Source organism: Lepidochelys kempii, chromosome 11 (genome assembly GCF_965140285.1).
Source record: "Lepidochelys kempii isolate rLepKem1 chromosome 11, rLepKem1.hap1, whole genome shotgun sequence".
NCBI lineage: Eukaryota > Metazoa > Chordata > Testudines > Cheloniidae > Lepidochelys > Lepidochelys kempii.
This window is the reverse complement of record NC_136390.1, coordinates 59,633,749-59,650,488: the sequence shown is the minus strand read 5'-3', so window position 1 is coordinate 59,650,488 and position 16,740 is coordinate 59,633,749. Positions and strand designations below refer to the sequence as shown.

The 16,740-nt window shown below is 43.6% G+C and overlaps 1 protein-coding gene across 1 annotated transcript in view; it reads left to right on the top strand.

The window, feature by feature from the left end:
• Positions 1-14,261, top strand: part of MPP4 (MAGUK p55 scaffold protein 4) — a 57,450-nt gene extending 43,189 nt beyond the window's left edge. The window contains exons 14-19 of the mRNA XM_073306434.1: positions 2,156-2,326; positions 3,662-3,742; positions 5,098-5,191; positions 9,465-9,573; positions 11,904-12,038; positions 13,867-14,261. Coding sequence (XP_073162535.1) covers positions 2,156-2,326; positions 3,662-3,742; positions 5,098-5,191; positions 9,465-9,573; positions 11,904-12,038; positions 13,867-14,058 — 782 coding nt within the window. The 3' untranslated portion in view covers positions 14,059-14,261. The remainder of the gene's footprint in view (positions 1-2,155; positions 2,327-3,661; positions 3,743-5,097; positions 5,192-9,464; positions 9,574-11,903; positions 12,039-13,866) is intronic.
• Positions 14,262-16,740: the final 2,479 nt, after the last annotated feature.

Genomic DNA, 16,740 nt, shown 5'->3' with positions numbered 1-16,740 from the left:
CTATATACCTTAGCCTGAATGTCTTCAGAGCATGCTCCACAACCCATTATTTGTCAGGGAATTCTCACTATAACCAAACATGAGGTGTTGTTAGTGTATATCCATTGATGTACACAGGCAGGAAGAAAAGCTTCAAAGAACCTGAGAAAAGTGAAGAGTAGAATCTATTATCAAGTCCACTATGGACAACACCATGCGATTCAACTACCTTTTTGGCGCTTATTTGTTCATGAGGCACCCATCGATGTAGTGTCTAATCTTAAAAGGTAATCCCATAGCATGCCTGGCACTTTCCAGGTGAATGTAAAGACAATGTCCCTGCCCTGGAACAACTTCCATATAAAGTTAGACCAAAGAGACAAAGAAAAGACAGCAGACAGAAGATGTAGGGAGAATAAAACTGAATAACAGGAAAGAAGATACAGCTTAGCTTGGGCAGGAGGGAGGGGAGGGGAGGCGAGGCGAGGCACAGTTTCCCATGGGAAATGAGATCTGAACACTGCTGTCAAAATAGGTTTCTTGCTAGTTATTTTTAACTTTTTTCATCTTGTTTATTATACAGTTTGGAAATGTTTTATTATAGAAGAGTGATATGAGATTTGTAGGGAATTAGAAATCAGAGGCTTTGCAGAAGAAGGGAGTTTTAAGGAGGGAATGTGTGCACTGTTCAAGAAGGCTGTTCCAAGCACACAGCACCGCATGGGAGAAGGTCTGAAAATGAGTGCAGGAGAAGGAAATGAAGGAGATCGGTTAGGCAGGTGATTTGGGCAGTGGCAAGGTATCAAAGTGCCTTTGGTTGTGGAATCTAAGGCTGAGATGTAGACAGAAGTTTTTACAATTGTTCTGGGATTTTTTTTTTTAGGTTTACTGATATTTTGAGCTCCCAGATTCTTGATTATTTTAATATTGCATTTAAGGAGTTCATGATGGCTAGATTTCACTTGAAGAACTTAAATTGCACACCGCTCTTCTACATTATGAATATTTAAAAACAGTGTGTGACACTTTAGCTGTTCTTTTCAAAGATAATAAAGTGAGGAATTTAAACTCTTATTTAGACTTTCTAGTGGGCGATGAGCTTAAATTTCACTTTCATAGAAATGTTAGTGACTTGGTTTAAATCTTTGATATTATACAGTACTTTAGTAAACTGGTCTCTGTACTTCATGACCTTATTTCAGTGGCATTATCAGTGACTTAAATATTTCCAATTCTGTGATATGAAAGATGAGGGGAAATTCAATCGACTGTTCAGTATTCACCCTCCTTTCTCCTTCCTGCTTGTTTGTTCATGCCTAGAAGAGGAGGAGTTCGGTGGATCTGGCCAACGGGTCTTTATTGGTATGTGGTGATTAGGAATAGGCAAAAGGTTTGATTTAGACTGGATGCTTGTCTGAAGCTAAATCTATTGTGTGTGATTTTTCTCAGAAGCATTCCTTTCCCTTGCCTCTGAAGATTCCCTGACCCGATCTGTATTCACTTTGCCTTTATAGATCCCAGTAAGCTATCCTTCCCTTTCAGCTCCTTGCTTGTTGATTCTTTTCCAATAAGCCCACCTCCCCAGTAGGTTGCCAGCCCCTGCATAACTTAGCTGCACTAGGCTTCTGGTCCTTCAGATCTCCCCCTTAAATCTCATGCTGTGGTGTGAATGGCTTCTGGGGCTTTCCCAAGCTATACAGTGCAGACCATGTGAGGTTTCCATTGCTGGGGATGAGGCTAAGCAGCAAGTCTGGTAAGTGAACTACGGAACTCTTATGAACTGAGCTGAAAAAAAGGTTGAATTCAGTTGAGAGGTTGGATGAATTTTTGGAGCAGTTACATTTTCCAGAGCAAGTCACCCATTCCTAATGATCTATATGGCTGGAAATCTCCCTCTGGTTTGTTTTGCAGACTTGTTTCTGGGGGTCTAATTCTGGACAAAGTTAGAGTGACTTTCAATACTTGTGCTTCTATTTTGGAAATCCAAGCTGCTTTCAGAGTCCCCACCGAACTCTTTTATCAAGAACTATAGATAAATTATTTTCTACCTTAAGAAAAGCTACAACTCACAGTATGTTCTTGGTAGCCTAGTTGGAGATCATTCAGATAGTGGAACTAGTTATCACCTGCACCCACTGCTTGGATTTCAATATTAGTTACTTTCTGCCCTTCTCAGCTGGTTTCCGTAGAAGCATGCGTCTCTGCCGCAGGAAATCCCAGAACACCCAGCAGCCCTGTTACGCACGGTGTCCCAGCAGCTGTTGCAGCGCAGCAGCAGCCCCTTATGAGGAGGTGGTGAGATACCAGCGACATCCCACAGATCGAAACCGACTAATTGTGCTAGTGGGTATGTTCCAGCAACTGACGGGAGCATGCCCTCCAGACAGGGAAGCACCTACTCATGCAAATCTTACAAGCTCTAGTAAATACAGAGGGAAGTGTCCTTACTGCTCAAGCACTTGTGAAATGAGAGATTCAATAAAACCCGATCCAGTGGGAGTCCTCCCACTGACTGCAGTGGGCAGTGACATGGGCCCTAACACGTAGTTCCTGAAGGTGGTCGACGCAAAGTTTGACCTACCTTTTATTTTTTCCAAACATCAGTTTTATAAAGTCTGTGTGCTTGTATGTGGTTCCTGTTGTTCCAAAACATTTCCTTCAATGCTTCAAAAGTTTCAGCAATGCAATACTCTCAGACAACCCTACAGTAACAAATATTGGATGAAAACACATTTCATCACAAAAACGGAGTCCAGTTTAACTTCAATGGGGTTATTATATGTATATAGCAATGATAAAACATTTATAAATCCTTTGTGACCAAGACCTTGAAGTGATGCTTTTATAGGACTATGGTTAAGAACAAACAGAAACAGCAATGGCGGGAGGGATGTTAAAAACCCAGCCTAGAAAACTTCAGTTTACGCAGCTGGGAAAGCTCAGCGGATATCAATGTGGATATCGGCCAGAGGAACGGCAGCAGCACTGCAGCTGTCATGGTTCCTGCCCCTTTATCCCCTCCCCCTGCCTCCTGGGTGGGCATGGCCCTTCTGCTGCCTCTTGACCATGAAATGCCCCCACTCCCCGGCACCCTGGGCAGTTGCCCTCACTGCCCACCCATAAGGCTCGCCCTGAGCGAGTATCATGATACGTGATGGGTTGCTGGTCCTAAAATGGAATTTTAGATTTAATAACTGTTTGAATGGAAGCTGCTCATATTTTTGCTAGGCGCAGCATTCCTGGGTATTTGTGGTGAGGGGAAAACCTCTCATCCTAGATCTGTACATGTTTGAGATATGTCTATAGATCTAGATCTATAGATATAATTCAAATTAGTATTGCTGAGTCCCCTTCTGGCTGTAGCTATTCTGCTAGAAAGCGGTGACCTGATCCTGAAGAGTACTAAACAGTCACAGCTCCTGTTGAATTCAATGGGAACTGTAGGTGCCTTGCACTTTTCAAAGTCAGGCACTTAATTTGTGATGCCACCAATTGGGAAGCCCAGTGGAGGAAGCAGTAACGTGATTTCCATGCTAGTCATTTGCTTCACCAGTTCTTGCATATGAGATAATACCGGAACATGACTGTTATAAATATGATATACTCATAGTTTTAGTAAACTATTTTATGTGTAGTCTCAGTCATTAATGTACTGTGTGTGGCTTTTTTTAAAACTATCCAGGTCCTTCAGGGGTTGGCGTGAATGAGCTAAGGCGGCGGCTTATTGGAATGAACCCTCATCATTTTCAAAGTGCTGTACCCCGTATGTGACATGTTCCTTTCACTCTTTAACTTCCTGTTTTGGGGAAAGAAAACATGAAATATCAACTCCCTTTCTCCTGCCACAGAATATTTATAGACTCTTTGCTGCAGGGATGGTTTCCCTATCAATCAAGAATATTAAGCTATCTGTGAATTTGTTAAAAGGGCACAGATGTCTAGACTAACAATACACATTTCCTTTTATTTTTGTGGGAACTACAGGAAAGAAGGAAAAGCTACTTTATTTTATGGGGCTTTATTTAAAATATTGTCTTTGGCCAGTTTTTGCAACTGGCAGGGGAAGAGGAAGGATGGTCTTTGGGTTAAGCCACTGTTATTTGGATTTGATTCTTGGTATGCCTGGGTTTGATTCTTGTTATGCCAACGGATTACCTGCGTGACTTTGGACAAGTCACTTAATCTCATTATACCTCATTTTTTCTCATTTATAAAATGGGGCTGAGGCCCTTTCTAGGGGAGTAGTGAAGATAAATTCATTGAATGTTTGTTTATAAGGTGTCCAGATATTATGGTAATGAGGGCCATATAAATATCCAGATAGACAGGAAACTAGCAAGCCTTGCAGATTTCCCTTCTAGCATACTAAATCTAAAGCAGATTCTCACAACTTCTCATCTCTGACTTGAATGGAGAGATGTTTGGCATCTGCTCATTCGGTACAAGGTTTTGTGAAGATAAAACTCCAGAAGTGCAAGGCTCTAAATCCCTGTTTTAATAGTTTTAAAATTGATAAATTGCTCCAGTTCCTCAATCTTACATTTCTTAGCCTTCTCAAAGAAATTAATACAATATAAAGTGGAGCGGTGCAGGCCATTTTTAAACTACTGCAGAACAGTTTTCATGCACTGCCACTTGTCGAGGTGGTTTTATTTTTTCAGTGTAGCAGGAAAGTTAAATTGGCGGGAGGAGCATTGCAGTGTGTAAAACTCTACTGTTTAGTCAACAAAAGCTGACTTTTGTCGACAAAACTGTGTAGTGTAGACAAGGTCTAAGTCTAATGGTTCACTGTTCCTTCAGGAACAATGCCCATTGTGCTTAAAATGGACCCCAAGGGGTAGTATGGGGACACACATTCAATTTTGGAAGATTTACTGATCTCACTCTAGTGTAGACAGGGCTTTTGCTGTGAGCTAGAAAGTAGAAACCATTAGTTATATTATTTCCATTTGATTACTTGTGAAAATGAACAGAGTTTTTAAAATTTATATATTCACAGCTCCAAAAATGGAGTTTGGGAGTCCTGGCTTTTCACTATGAACTTTGTTCTCAAATTGATTTACTGAAGAAAGAAAATACTTACAAGAACTTTAAAAATTTTTATTTTTCTTTCTTAAGACACCACTCGTGCTCAGAAAAGCTATGAAGAGAATGGTCGTGAGTATCACTATGTATCAAAGGAAACATTTGAAAACATGGTATATAGTCACAGGTAATTTTGGGATTCCTATTGCTTTCATCTCTAAAGTTTAACATGCTCCAAGGCAGGGATAGTCTTGTGGTTTAGCCCAAATGCTGAGAGTCAGAAGACCAGGGTTCTTTTCCTTTTCTGCCACAGACTTCTGGTGTGAGCTGTAGGATATGTGTACACTGCACTTAAAAACCCATAGCTGGCCCATGCCAGCTGACTCGGGCTTACTGGACTCAGGCTAAGGGGCTGTTTAATTGCAATGTAGATGTTTAGGCTTGGGCTGGAGCCCAGGCTCTAACTCTCTAAAGTTGGAGAGTCCCAGAGCTAGGACTGCAGCCCAAGCCTGAATGCCTACACTGCAATTAAACAGCTCCACAGCCCGAACCCCATGAGCCTGAGTCAGCTGGCACTGCCCAGAAGTGGATGTCTAATTGCTGTGTATACATGAATACCCTTAGGCCCAGATTTTCAAAGTAGCCTCTCCTTTAGAGTGTGTTGTTTTTTGACTGCCTAATTTTAGCAACCTCGGACCTGATTCTTAGAAGGCCTGAGCACCTGCAACTCCTGTGGACTTCAGTTGGAGTTATGGGTTCTCAACGCTTCTAAAAATCAGACTGTACATTTCTAAAATAAGGCTAAAACTGAGCACTCAAAATCAGGCCCTGATCCCTCATCCACATCTTTAGTGGGAGTGGGCCTTGCAGTCAAATGTATCTCCATGAAGGCACCAGAACCTTTAAGGACCAAATTTTCAAAAGTGCCCTCTAACTTGTATGCTGCAGTTTCCCCATTAGTAAAATGAGGATATTTACATAATTCAAAGGGCTGTTATGAAGCATAATTCATTAAAGCATGTAAAACACTTTGGATACATCTACACAGCAAAAAAAAATCCTGCAGCAGCAAGTCTGAGCCTGGGTCTATAGACTTGGACTCCACCATAGTGCTAAAAATAGCGATGTAGCTATTCCAGCTTGGGCTCTGAAACCCACCCTCTTCCCTGGGCTTCGTAGCCTGAGCTCAGGCCCAAGCCAGAAGGTCTGTAGTACGGCTATTTTTTTTAGCTTTGTAGTGCAAGCTCCATGAGCCTGTGTGTAAACCCAGCCCCTGAGACTCACTGTCACAGGGTTTGGGTGTGGTTTTTTGGTTTTTTTGCTGTGTAGATGTACCCTTCTTCTTCGAGTGCTTGCTCATGTCCATTCAACTTACGTGTGTGTGCTTGCCACGTGCACTGGTGCTGGAAGTTTTTCCCTCAGCAGTATTCGTAGGGGACTGGCTCTGGTGCCCCCTGGAGTGGCGTGCACATGCCGCGGTATATAGGGTGCTGCTGGTTCTCCCCACCCTCAGTTCCTTCTTGCCGCCAGTGACGGTGCTGGAACTGTTGCTTCAGCTAGTGCTGTTGCTGCTCATTCGTACGAACTAGTTATCTCTTGTATTATAGTGTATGTAGTTTTCTGTTAGTGTTTATAAATCCCTTAGCTATAGTTAGAGACTTTGTAGGTTCTGAATTGGACTTTGCCTCGGGATGGGGCATGTCCCAGTCCCCAGGCTTTAAGCCCTGTGATTGCTGCAAGAGGCCCGTGCCCATTAGTGATTCAGACAGCAGTTGTCTGCGTTGCTTGGGCGGACACGTCAGTGAGAAGTGCAAATTTTGCAAGTCCTTCAAGCCAAGGACTAAGAAGGAGCACAATATTCAGCCCTCACCCCAGCACCAGAGCAATGCTCTGACTCTGCACTGAGCACCGTGACCTTGGTACGCAGCGCCATTGGCCATCCACCAGCCAGCACCAGTTCCCATCCAAGAAGCCAAAGAAGGTGATGGGAGGCCAGTCTCCAACCTCCCGCAAGGGAAAGGATAAAACAGAGTGTGAACAAGGTCCCATGCTAGGCAACTCTTCACCCATGTCAGGATCTCAGGCCCAAGCTCCGAGGGAGTGATGTAGCCCAACCCGTTCCCCGCCGGCTGCCCTGGATAACGGCAGAGGCCTCCATCAGCTCTGGGTGCCGTCCATGCCAGAGGCCCTGCAGGCAGCACAGGAAATCATGATCCTCCCGGTGCCACCCACACCAGCTCCTGCGGTTCCTCAGTCATGGGGTAAATACGCGTTCAGGCCACTTCCGCCCTCAGCAGCACCATTCCCCGTCGTGGGGAACGTCTAGGGGTGAAAGTAACTTAAAGGACTTACCGGTACTCGGGAGTCCTGAGCAGGGGGCTTGGCCTCGACCGGAAGAGGCGGGGCCTTTTAAATACCCAGGGCCTTTAAATCAAGGTTTAAAGGCTCCAAGGCTCTGGCTGCGGCTGGGAGCCTTGAGGCCTTTAAATCACCCCCAGAGCTGGCAGCTGGGAGCCCTGGGGCTCAGGGGTGATTTAAAGGGTCCCGGGCTCTGGCCACTGCTACCGCAGCAGCGCTCTGGGCCCTTTAAATTGCCACCAGAGCCCTACCGCCGCTACCCCAGGGCTCCAGCAGCAGGGCTCAGGTGGCACTTTAAAGGGCCTGGGGGCTCTGGCCGCTGCAGGGAGCCTTTGGGGGTGTGCTTTAAAGGGCACGGGGCTCCCCGCAGTGGCCGGAGCCCCAGGCCCTTTAAATCAGCACTGGAGCCCTGCCGCCACTACCCCAGGGCTCCAGCAGCAGGGCTCGGGGGGTGCTTTAAAGGACCCTGCAGGTCAAAGAGGGAGCAGGGGAACAAGCCACTGGGCCACAAATGGTTGTGGAGGATCCTACTGCACCGGCATCTTCCTCATCATCCCCAGACGAGGCTATAACGGGGCCACCTCTCCCGGTTCCTCCGGATAATGGTAAAGCACACCAGGAACTACTGAAGAGGGTCGCTGCCAACCTGGATCTTCAGGCGGAGGAGCTAGAGGAGCCTTCGGATTCTCTCTTCAATGTCCTCTGCTCCACAGCACTGGCCAGGGTGGCTCTACCCTTCATGATGGGGTCTCTAAGATCACTAATGCCCTGTGGCAAACTCCTTCCTCCCATCTCCAAGAGGGCCGAGCGCAAGTATTTTGTGCCATCCAAAGGCCACGAGTACCTGTACACCCACCCTGCTCCCAACTCCCTAGTGGTAGAAGCAGTTATCCACAGGGGACAACAAGGTCAACCCGGGGTACCCCTAAGAACAAAGACTCCAAGAGACTAGACTTGTTTGGGCATAAGGTTTATTCGTCCTCCAGTTGAGGGTGGCCAACCATCAAGCCCTCCTGAGATGCTATGATTTTAACATGTGGCAAGCCATAGCCAAGTTCAAGGGCTCCCTTCCTGAGGCTTCTAGGAAGGAGTTCTGGGCTATTATGGACTAGGGCACACCTGCTACCAGGACCATGCTCCCGGCAGTGCTCCGGCGCCAATCATCAGAGCCCACTCAACCAGAGCACAGGCATCTTTGGTGGCCTTCCTGGAACACTTCCCAATCCACGACATCTTTTGAGCCACAACGTAGCCCTCAGTGCACACATTCACAGCCGTCTACGCCATTACCAAGGAGGCCAGGGATGACGTTGAGTTCGGCAGAGCGGTGTTGCAATCTCCACGTCCGTGAACTCCTACCCACCTCCGAGGGATACTGGTTGGGAGTCACCTAAGTTGAATGGACATGAGCAAGCACTCGAAGAAAAGACAGTTATCTTTTCCGTAACTGGTGTTCTTCAAGATGTGTTGCTCATGTCTATTCCACAACCTGCCCTCCTTCCCCACTGTCGGAGTTTCTGGCAAGAAGGAACTGAGGGTGGGGAGAACTAGCAGTGCCCTATATACCGCGGCATGTGTGTCCCCTACGGATACTGCTGAGGGAAAAACTTCCGGGACCGGTGTATGTGGTGAGCACACACACCTAAGTTGAATAGACAGGAGCAACATATCTCGAAGAACACCAGTTACAGAAAAGGTAACTGTCTTTTTGAGATCCCGACGGTTAGCCCTACATAAATGCAAAGTATTGGTTTTATTACTGTAGTAAATACCAGTGTAGAATTTCCATATAGATGTCTTGATACCAATCAAAACCATGACCTCTGAACCTTCTCATGTATATTTGGAGGGGAAGTGGGTAGAAATACATAATTTTGGAGTCTCTTCAGAGACTGGAGATTTGGATCTGACAGCCCTGTTTAATCTAGATTTTTATCCTCAGTAACGGTTCCTGTGTCTTAATATTCAGTTTTCACAGAGGAGTAATCCTTCTTTAGCTCTTCGGTCTCTTGATTTCATTGCTAAATGCATATTTCATAGGCTGTCATTTAAAGGGTCTGCTTCACTTCTCTTCTCATTCTCCCTTCTCACGCCTCTTGCAGAATGCTGGAGCATGGGGAATACAAGGGACACCTATATGGCACCAGCGTTGATGCTGTGCGAACAGTTCTTGATGAAGGGAAGATCTGTATATTGGATTTGGAACCACAGGTAACTAGGGGGATCTAAGACTTAAACTTCATGGAAGAGACTGTCATCTGCATCCTACAGGTCCTGAGAACCGCTTGGAGAGAAGGTTCAATTAGCAAACTTACTATAAAATTGGATCAGGATTCATTAATAAGATTGTGTACATTGTAAACAACAAAGTGAGGTGGAGTATATACATGCACACATGCTATCATTTCTAATGTGCTTATCACCATGGTTTAGAAGTCTATTCTGGTTATTGTATCACATACTTTCAATTGAAAATTTTCCAGGAAAAATGGACACTGACCCATATTGCCTTATACTGTTTTGTACAATGAGACAGTACATCCTGAACGAATGCTACTAGCGACTGAAAAAACTGTTCGTTCATAGCTTGGAAACTTAATCCAGTAGGAGAGACGGGAACGTTTAAGAAAGAATGATTCTCCTGAGACAGTCTAAAGCGTCCCCAGCTTAATTTTACATTGTTGTGTTCTTTAGACTTAAAAGTAGTGCCACAGCAATGTCTCTGAAGAAACACCTTCCCCAATTCTCTCTAAATGCTTAGCGCAGGGGTGGCGAACCTGTGGCTCTGGAGCCACATGCGGTTCTTCAGAAGTTAATATGCGGCACTGACTCCGGGGCTGGAGCTCCAGCTGCCAACTTTCCAATGGGCCAGGGGGCGCTCACTGCTCCACCCCTGGCTCTGCCACAGGCCCTGCCCCCACTCCAGCCCTAAGCCTGCTGTGGCTTTGTTCCTCCCACTCCCCCTCCAAGCCTCCTGCATGCCACAAAACAGCTGATCCGGAGGTGCGGGGAGGGAGGGGGAGGTGCTGATCAGAAGGACTGCTGGTGGGTGGGAGGCGCTGGGGGTGGCGTGGGAGCTCATGGGGGGGCTGCTGACGTATTACTGTGGCTCTTTGGCAATGTACGTTGGTAAATTCTGGCGGCTTAGGCTCAGGTTGGCCACCCCTGGGTTAGAGGGAGAACCCCTTTTTCCTCTTCCTTATCACTGATCGGTGAGAACCAGGGTGGAGTTAACAAAAGAATTTTTCAGAAGCTGCCTGTGTGACTTGAGATTCTTTTATGAGGCGGAATGGTCACTATATCTCCTCAGCGAGGTGATTGGTTAGAGAAGTTTAGGTTGTATCACCTTAAAGGTCTAAAAATGTTGCTCCTTAGATGGAGCTACTATTCTTAACTGATGGTCACAATCAGTGCTTCAAACATTAAGATAACTTCCACATATGCTCCTCTTTTGGGCACTGCAAAAAATATTTCTCCAAAGCCCAGAAAAGAACAAGATTTCTCTCAGCTCCCTTTACGATTCCTGATCCATTTCTAGACCACTCAGCCAAATGAAAAAGTCAGCATCCTGCTAGTTCACGTAGACTTTCTTCTTTCTAATTCCTGGCCCTGGGCTTGCTGGTAGGGAGGGATAAGGCTAATAAAGGTCTGAGTTAATAGTTGTCAGAAGGTGCTGAAGGCTTTAAGTCCCGCAAAGAACCTTTCTAAGATTTTTCTAAATTACTCCCTTATTTGCTGGTATTAATTCTTCTAATTTTAGAGGGCTTCCATACCTGGGTGTCTCTGGGAACCTAACAAAATATCATTTAAAAACATAACTGGAAGAAAGGCTCCATGGAATAAATTCCAGAGGGAAACTTCCTTTAGATACATGGACCTGGAATTGTGCAAGCTTTGACTTGGTGTAGTGGCTTGCGCTGGTTGAAGAAATGAAGATAAGTTACACAGCCTCAGGTGTGAAATGGTGTGCTGCTCAAAACCATAACAAAACAACCTACCATGAAGGCTCCTATGCTGCGCATTGATGTTCCCTGTGCTCCTGCTGCCTTTTGAGTTTTTCTTCTTGTCCATTCCTTCACCTGAATTCAGTTATCAATGAAAAAAGGAAATTTGATTTTGCCACTGTGGCAGAACATACTTTGTACTCATTAGTTTTTGAACTCCCCCTGCTTTTCACAACAGGTTACAAATACTACTTACCCACAGTGATCTGTTGACATCAACAATTGCATCAATGCATGGAGAGAAGGAAACAAAAGGCAGACAGTGCCTTGCAATACATGGAGCAGGAGAATCAATCTTTTCCAAAGGCAGCCCCAAAACCAAGACAGTTTTGAGCCTCTAAAAAGGAATTACAATTGAAGATTTAAAACTCCCTTAAAAGGTAGCGGATGTAACCTTTTAATGGCCATGTTAGGATTTTGAATACTGCAAAGTCTGGAAATGATGGTACATAACCATTTGTTTTTAATAGAAATAAAATATGAGATGAATACGACTTATACATTTTAATGTAACTACTATCTGACCTTGACTTGCAGGGTATCCAAATGGCTCGGACACACGATCTAAAAGCCTATATTATATTCATCAAGCCACCTAGTATGAGCTGCATGAGACAGTCTCGGAAAAACGCCAGGGTCATTACAGACTATTATGTGAACATGAAATTCAAGGTGAGTTTCAGAGAATGAAGGTGGTGCAACAGTGATGGTTCAGTCAGAAACTGCCACATTCCTATATTGTATTAATGGTTTAAAGGACCCTCATGTCTTTGGTCTGAAATAAATCAGATCTGATAACATTCAGCATGTTGTGAAGCCCCTCTCTCTTCCTGGTGTTTTGGAGTGGAAGTGGAGAACAGAGGGCTGGGAATTGTGCCCTGGGGTTGGGATATGTGGCTAGAGTGGGTTTCTTTGGAGGAAGTCTGATTTCTGTATTTATATTTGCATTATTTGGTTTGTTTTTATAATATATAGCCAAGGTGCCTAGATCTCTGGGTAGGCACTTCCATGTCGTTTAAAGTTAAATATGTGGAACCCTCTTCCTTCAGTGTTGTCATAGAGTCCCTTTTCCTATAGACATCCGCTATAGATATTTCAAAACAAAAGCACAGTGGTTGTGTTCTGCATGTGATGCATTCCTACCTATATTACAGTAAAATTATAGATGCCTTACTTTGTCTAGACACTTAACAAAAATTAAACAGGATTAAAAAAAAAGTCAAACTTTTTTCTATAACTTTTAGTCTTCAATTTGACCTTCATTGTCTAGCACTGTATGTTTTAAAATTTTAGATTTCTGATGACTTCCTAGACTCCCTTTTCCTTCATTTTGTCTGTGGGAGGTGATCATAATTACATAACTAAAAACATGGAATTTGGGGAAATATTGCTGACAAACTGAAATACAGATTAGGAACATAGGTGTGGCAAAACTGATCGGACCTCTGGTCTATCACATCTGGATTCTGCCTGTAGCATTAGCCAGTACAGTGATACTTCAGAGGCAAATAACAGCACCCTCACCTCATCTAGGCAACTGTGCAATGCAGCATGTGGGGTAGAGGAAGACTTCTTGTGAACCATGTAAGCCATCAGTCATGCTCCAAAGGTTTAGAATTGATTACCATTGTAATGGCATGCCTATCTTACAGTTGTTATAGGTTATAAGTCAGAATAATTTCCGTTTGTGTTAACATTTACAGACAGGAATCATCCTCAGCTGATGTAAATTGGCATGGCTTCATTGAAGTCACTAGAACTTCGCCAATTTACACTAGCTGAGGATCTGGCCCATGGTGTGGTTTTCCAAATCGTCCCTACCCTGAAAAGACATACAAAATAACTGATCCTGGAAGCCCCGTGGAACTTGCAATGACTTCAGTCAGAGCTTCTGCTTGCAGATGGTTTGCAGGATTGAGTCCCACTGGAAATTATATGCAAGAACTCCCTCTTATTCTCAAACGAATATCAAATGATCATATTTTAATACAAGGGAGCTTATTCCAAGAAGCATGAGGTTTATAATGGGACACGCATGCAAATGGTTTGGAGTTGACATATAGAAACTAAGTTTTCTGAAGGGATGTCTGCAACACTTTCAGGGGGAACCATGGCAGAATAGAAGGTCTTTATTTATAATAATATTACTTTGTATTTCTATGCCCCCTTTTATATGAGGATCTCAAAGTGTTTTATGAACATCAGTGAATTAACCCTTACAACCTCCCTGTGAGGTAAGGAAGTAGTAGTATCCTTTATTTTACAAATTGAAAACTTAAGCACAGACGGGCTAAGTGTCTTGCCCAAGGTCACATACTGAGTCAATGGTAGAGCTGGGAAGAGAAATCAAATCTCCTGGCTCCCAGTTCTGTCATCTAGCCACTAACCTCCAGTTCCTCTTTGGAAGAGTAGAAAGTGAAAACTTGGATAAACCTATTCCCATCCAAAAGTGTCTCACATGAAACTATAATGTTCTATAGGTCTGTACTGTCTCTTACAGGAGGAAGACTTGCAGGAGATGGAGGACTGTGCTAAGAAAATGGAAGCTCAGTTTGGTCAATTCTTTGATCAAGTGATTGTAAATGACAACTTACAAGAGGCCTGTGTGCAGCTGCTGTCTGCAGTCCATCAGGCACAGGATGATCCCCAGTGGGTCCCTGCTACATGGATTTGTTCAGATACTCAGCCATAATTCTGAGAAGCAGGCAGCTTCACAAAGATTATATCTTATGTTTTACCTCCAGAATAATCCTGTCAGGATTGTAAGAATATATCTTTGTGTGGAGAGAGTTTGGAGGGGGATTAGGAAAAAAGCTATAATGAGATAATCATACTGTCTTCATTGTAGTTCTTACTGCAACATGTGATGCTTAACATCAATTTTGTACCAAAAATGTGCTGTAGTATCTCAGAATTACAAAAATAAAAGATCTGTTTTCTTGCATGTACTTGTGTGGTCTAATCATACCTGAGTTAAAGAAAAAGTGCTTCCCATACTTCCTTTTTGTTAGAGCCTTCTTCATTTTTATGATGCTTGTGTATTCCCAAAGGATAATCCCCCATGGTTTTATCAAGATGTAGCAAGTTTGGAGTATGCTTAGTAGGTTGACTTGATGCACCAGGGGAGAGTGCTTTATAAATGTATTATTCTGCTGCTTGCTTCTGTCTCAAACAAGTTTCTTAACTGATGTTTCTTTTTAAATTAGGTTTAATGCCATTCACAACACAAATGACTCCAGAACTCACATTCACCTTTAAAATAAAATTGACTTTATTTTAATTTTTTTACAGCTATTAAATGCTGACAGATATCATCTTTGTAAAGACACATCACTAAATGTAATGATGATCTAGTCCATAGCAGGTTAGCAGAAGCAATTTACAAGAGCAGGTTTATCAGTCTAGAAGCAGTTAAGTGCCTGATACTGCAAATGCTTATTCACATGACTAGTCTAACTGAAGTCAAATCAGTGAAGTTACTCATGTGCCTAAGTGTAAGAGAGCATCCTTGGGTTCTGAGTCCTTTGGTTGCAAGGGTTCCCAAACACAGCAGTAAATAAGAATGGCAGATGATGATGTGCACAACTGATTGATGGCAGCACCCTGCTTCTGGTCCAGGATTTAGAAATGAGATGCACCATCAAAAGGAGGACAGCTGCTGGTAACTCTAACTCCTGACTCCCTTTGGTGCATCTTGGCTTATACTAGTAATCCACTGTTGTCCACTAGAAGCAAATGTGTATTTATGATGTCTGATAATGAACAGGTTTGTGTAATATACTAAAGAATAATGGTATCTTTAGAACTGAATCCTCTCTCGTCCTAGTTTATGTAGAAGTATAACACTATAAACTCCATCAAGTACTTACTTGCATTTGGTTACTCTGCACTCCTCTCTCATCCTAACCAGTATAACTGAAACATGTTGCAAGGTCAATTGGGTAAACTGGTAAAAACTTCCTTTTCCTGGGTCATTTTTAATTTCTGTAAAACAGAACAATTAGAGGTTTAAAGCATTTAGCAAAAAAGTTTTATTTTCAAAGCTAGGGAAAGCAAGAGTGCAGAGCTCAGTGTCCAGTGCCTTATGCACCTGAGTTTTCTACTGTACGTGTTGCACTAGTCATTCACCATTACAGGAAATAAGTAACGCAAATGTTAAGGCTATGTATGTGGGTTTCTTAAGTCTAATAGAAAAGATTCTGGGTTTTCCCTTCGCACAATTCTTACACCTACTGACTGCTCTAGCTAAAAATTACAATACACAATAAACCCAGGTAATACACTTCCAGTTGAGTGCACTTTTAGAGATTGGTATCTTATACCAGCTATTGACTATTCATGTGCCAATACATAACTACTCTGGACAAGTGTGTAAAGTACACGTCAGGACAGTATAAAGGAATAGGTTCCTTCCAGTTCTTTCCCTCCCTACTACCAGCAAACTGAAGAGAACCTGGTGATGGTTTCTCTCTCCTTCTGAAACACTATGCCGTGTTCATGTGTAGGTGTGTTTCCCAACAATCAGTTCCTTTGATCACAGGGCAGCTTGGGCATTAGTGTTATGGTCTTCCTGTCTTTTTTCTACATTTGATTTGCTGTAAGAGCTTTTAAAATGCAATCTTTGGTCTCTCATAATTACCAGTCAAGGCTGTTTTAAAAACACAAAACAAAAAACCTGCACATTTAAAAGTGGTGATATTAAAAGCATATTTTAATGCAATGGTAGAGTTGGAAAATAGTTGTATTTGACAAGCCACACAGAGCTCTTTCACACCATCCTGGTGGCTCTTGTATTTTGCCCTTTTAAGAGTATGTGTTCAGTCATTGAACAGAGAGCCTAGTTTAGATAGTGGGAGTTTTGTTTAGATTTTTCTTAGAATTGTGCAAATCCATATATTTTGTTTTTCTTAGTCTGGATTCCTCTTGCTAGTTCCATTTTTTTCTGTGATACTGTACTTATTTCTGTACTTATATTATTTCCTCCCCTTCAGAGCCTGAGTGCACAAACCCCCACGTTCCTTCTGATTCTTCCTGTCCAGGACTGCAGAGGAACCTTGAATTGGCGGGGGGGCATCACAAATGAACAACATGAGCTAACTCCATTGGTAAACGAGCAAAGGCTCCAAGGATGGCCATGCAAAGTACTATTGCAGGGCCCTGCTGTTCATCGTTGTGTTCTTTTTGAGGCTTCTTCCCCAGCCCTCCCCCTCCCCCACGGTCCACTTTAAACAAAACATTACAAGATGCACTTAAAAGTGAGGTTCCCTGTCGTCACCAGGGAGAGATGCTCCAGCAAAGGTTGCAGACCGCAGCCCCATGGGGCGCAAGGGCCGCCGGGGCGGAGCCCTAACTGCAGATCCCGCTTGTAAGGAGA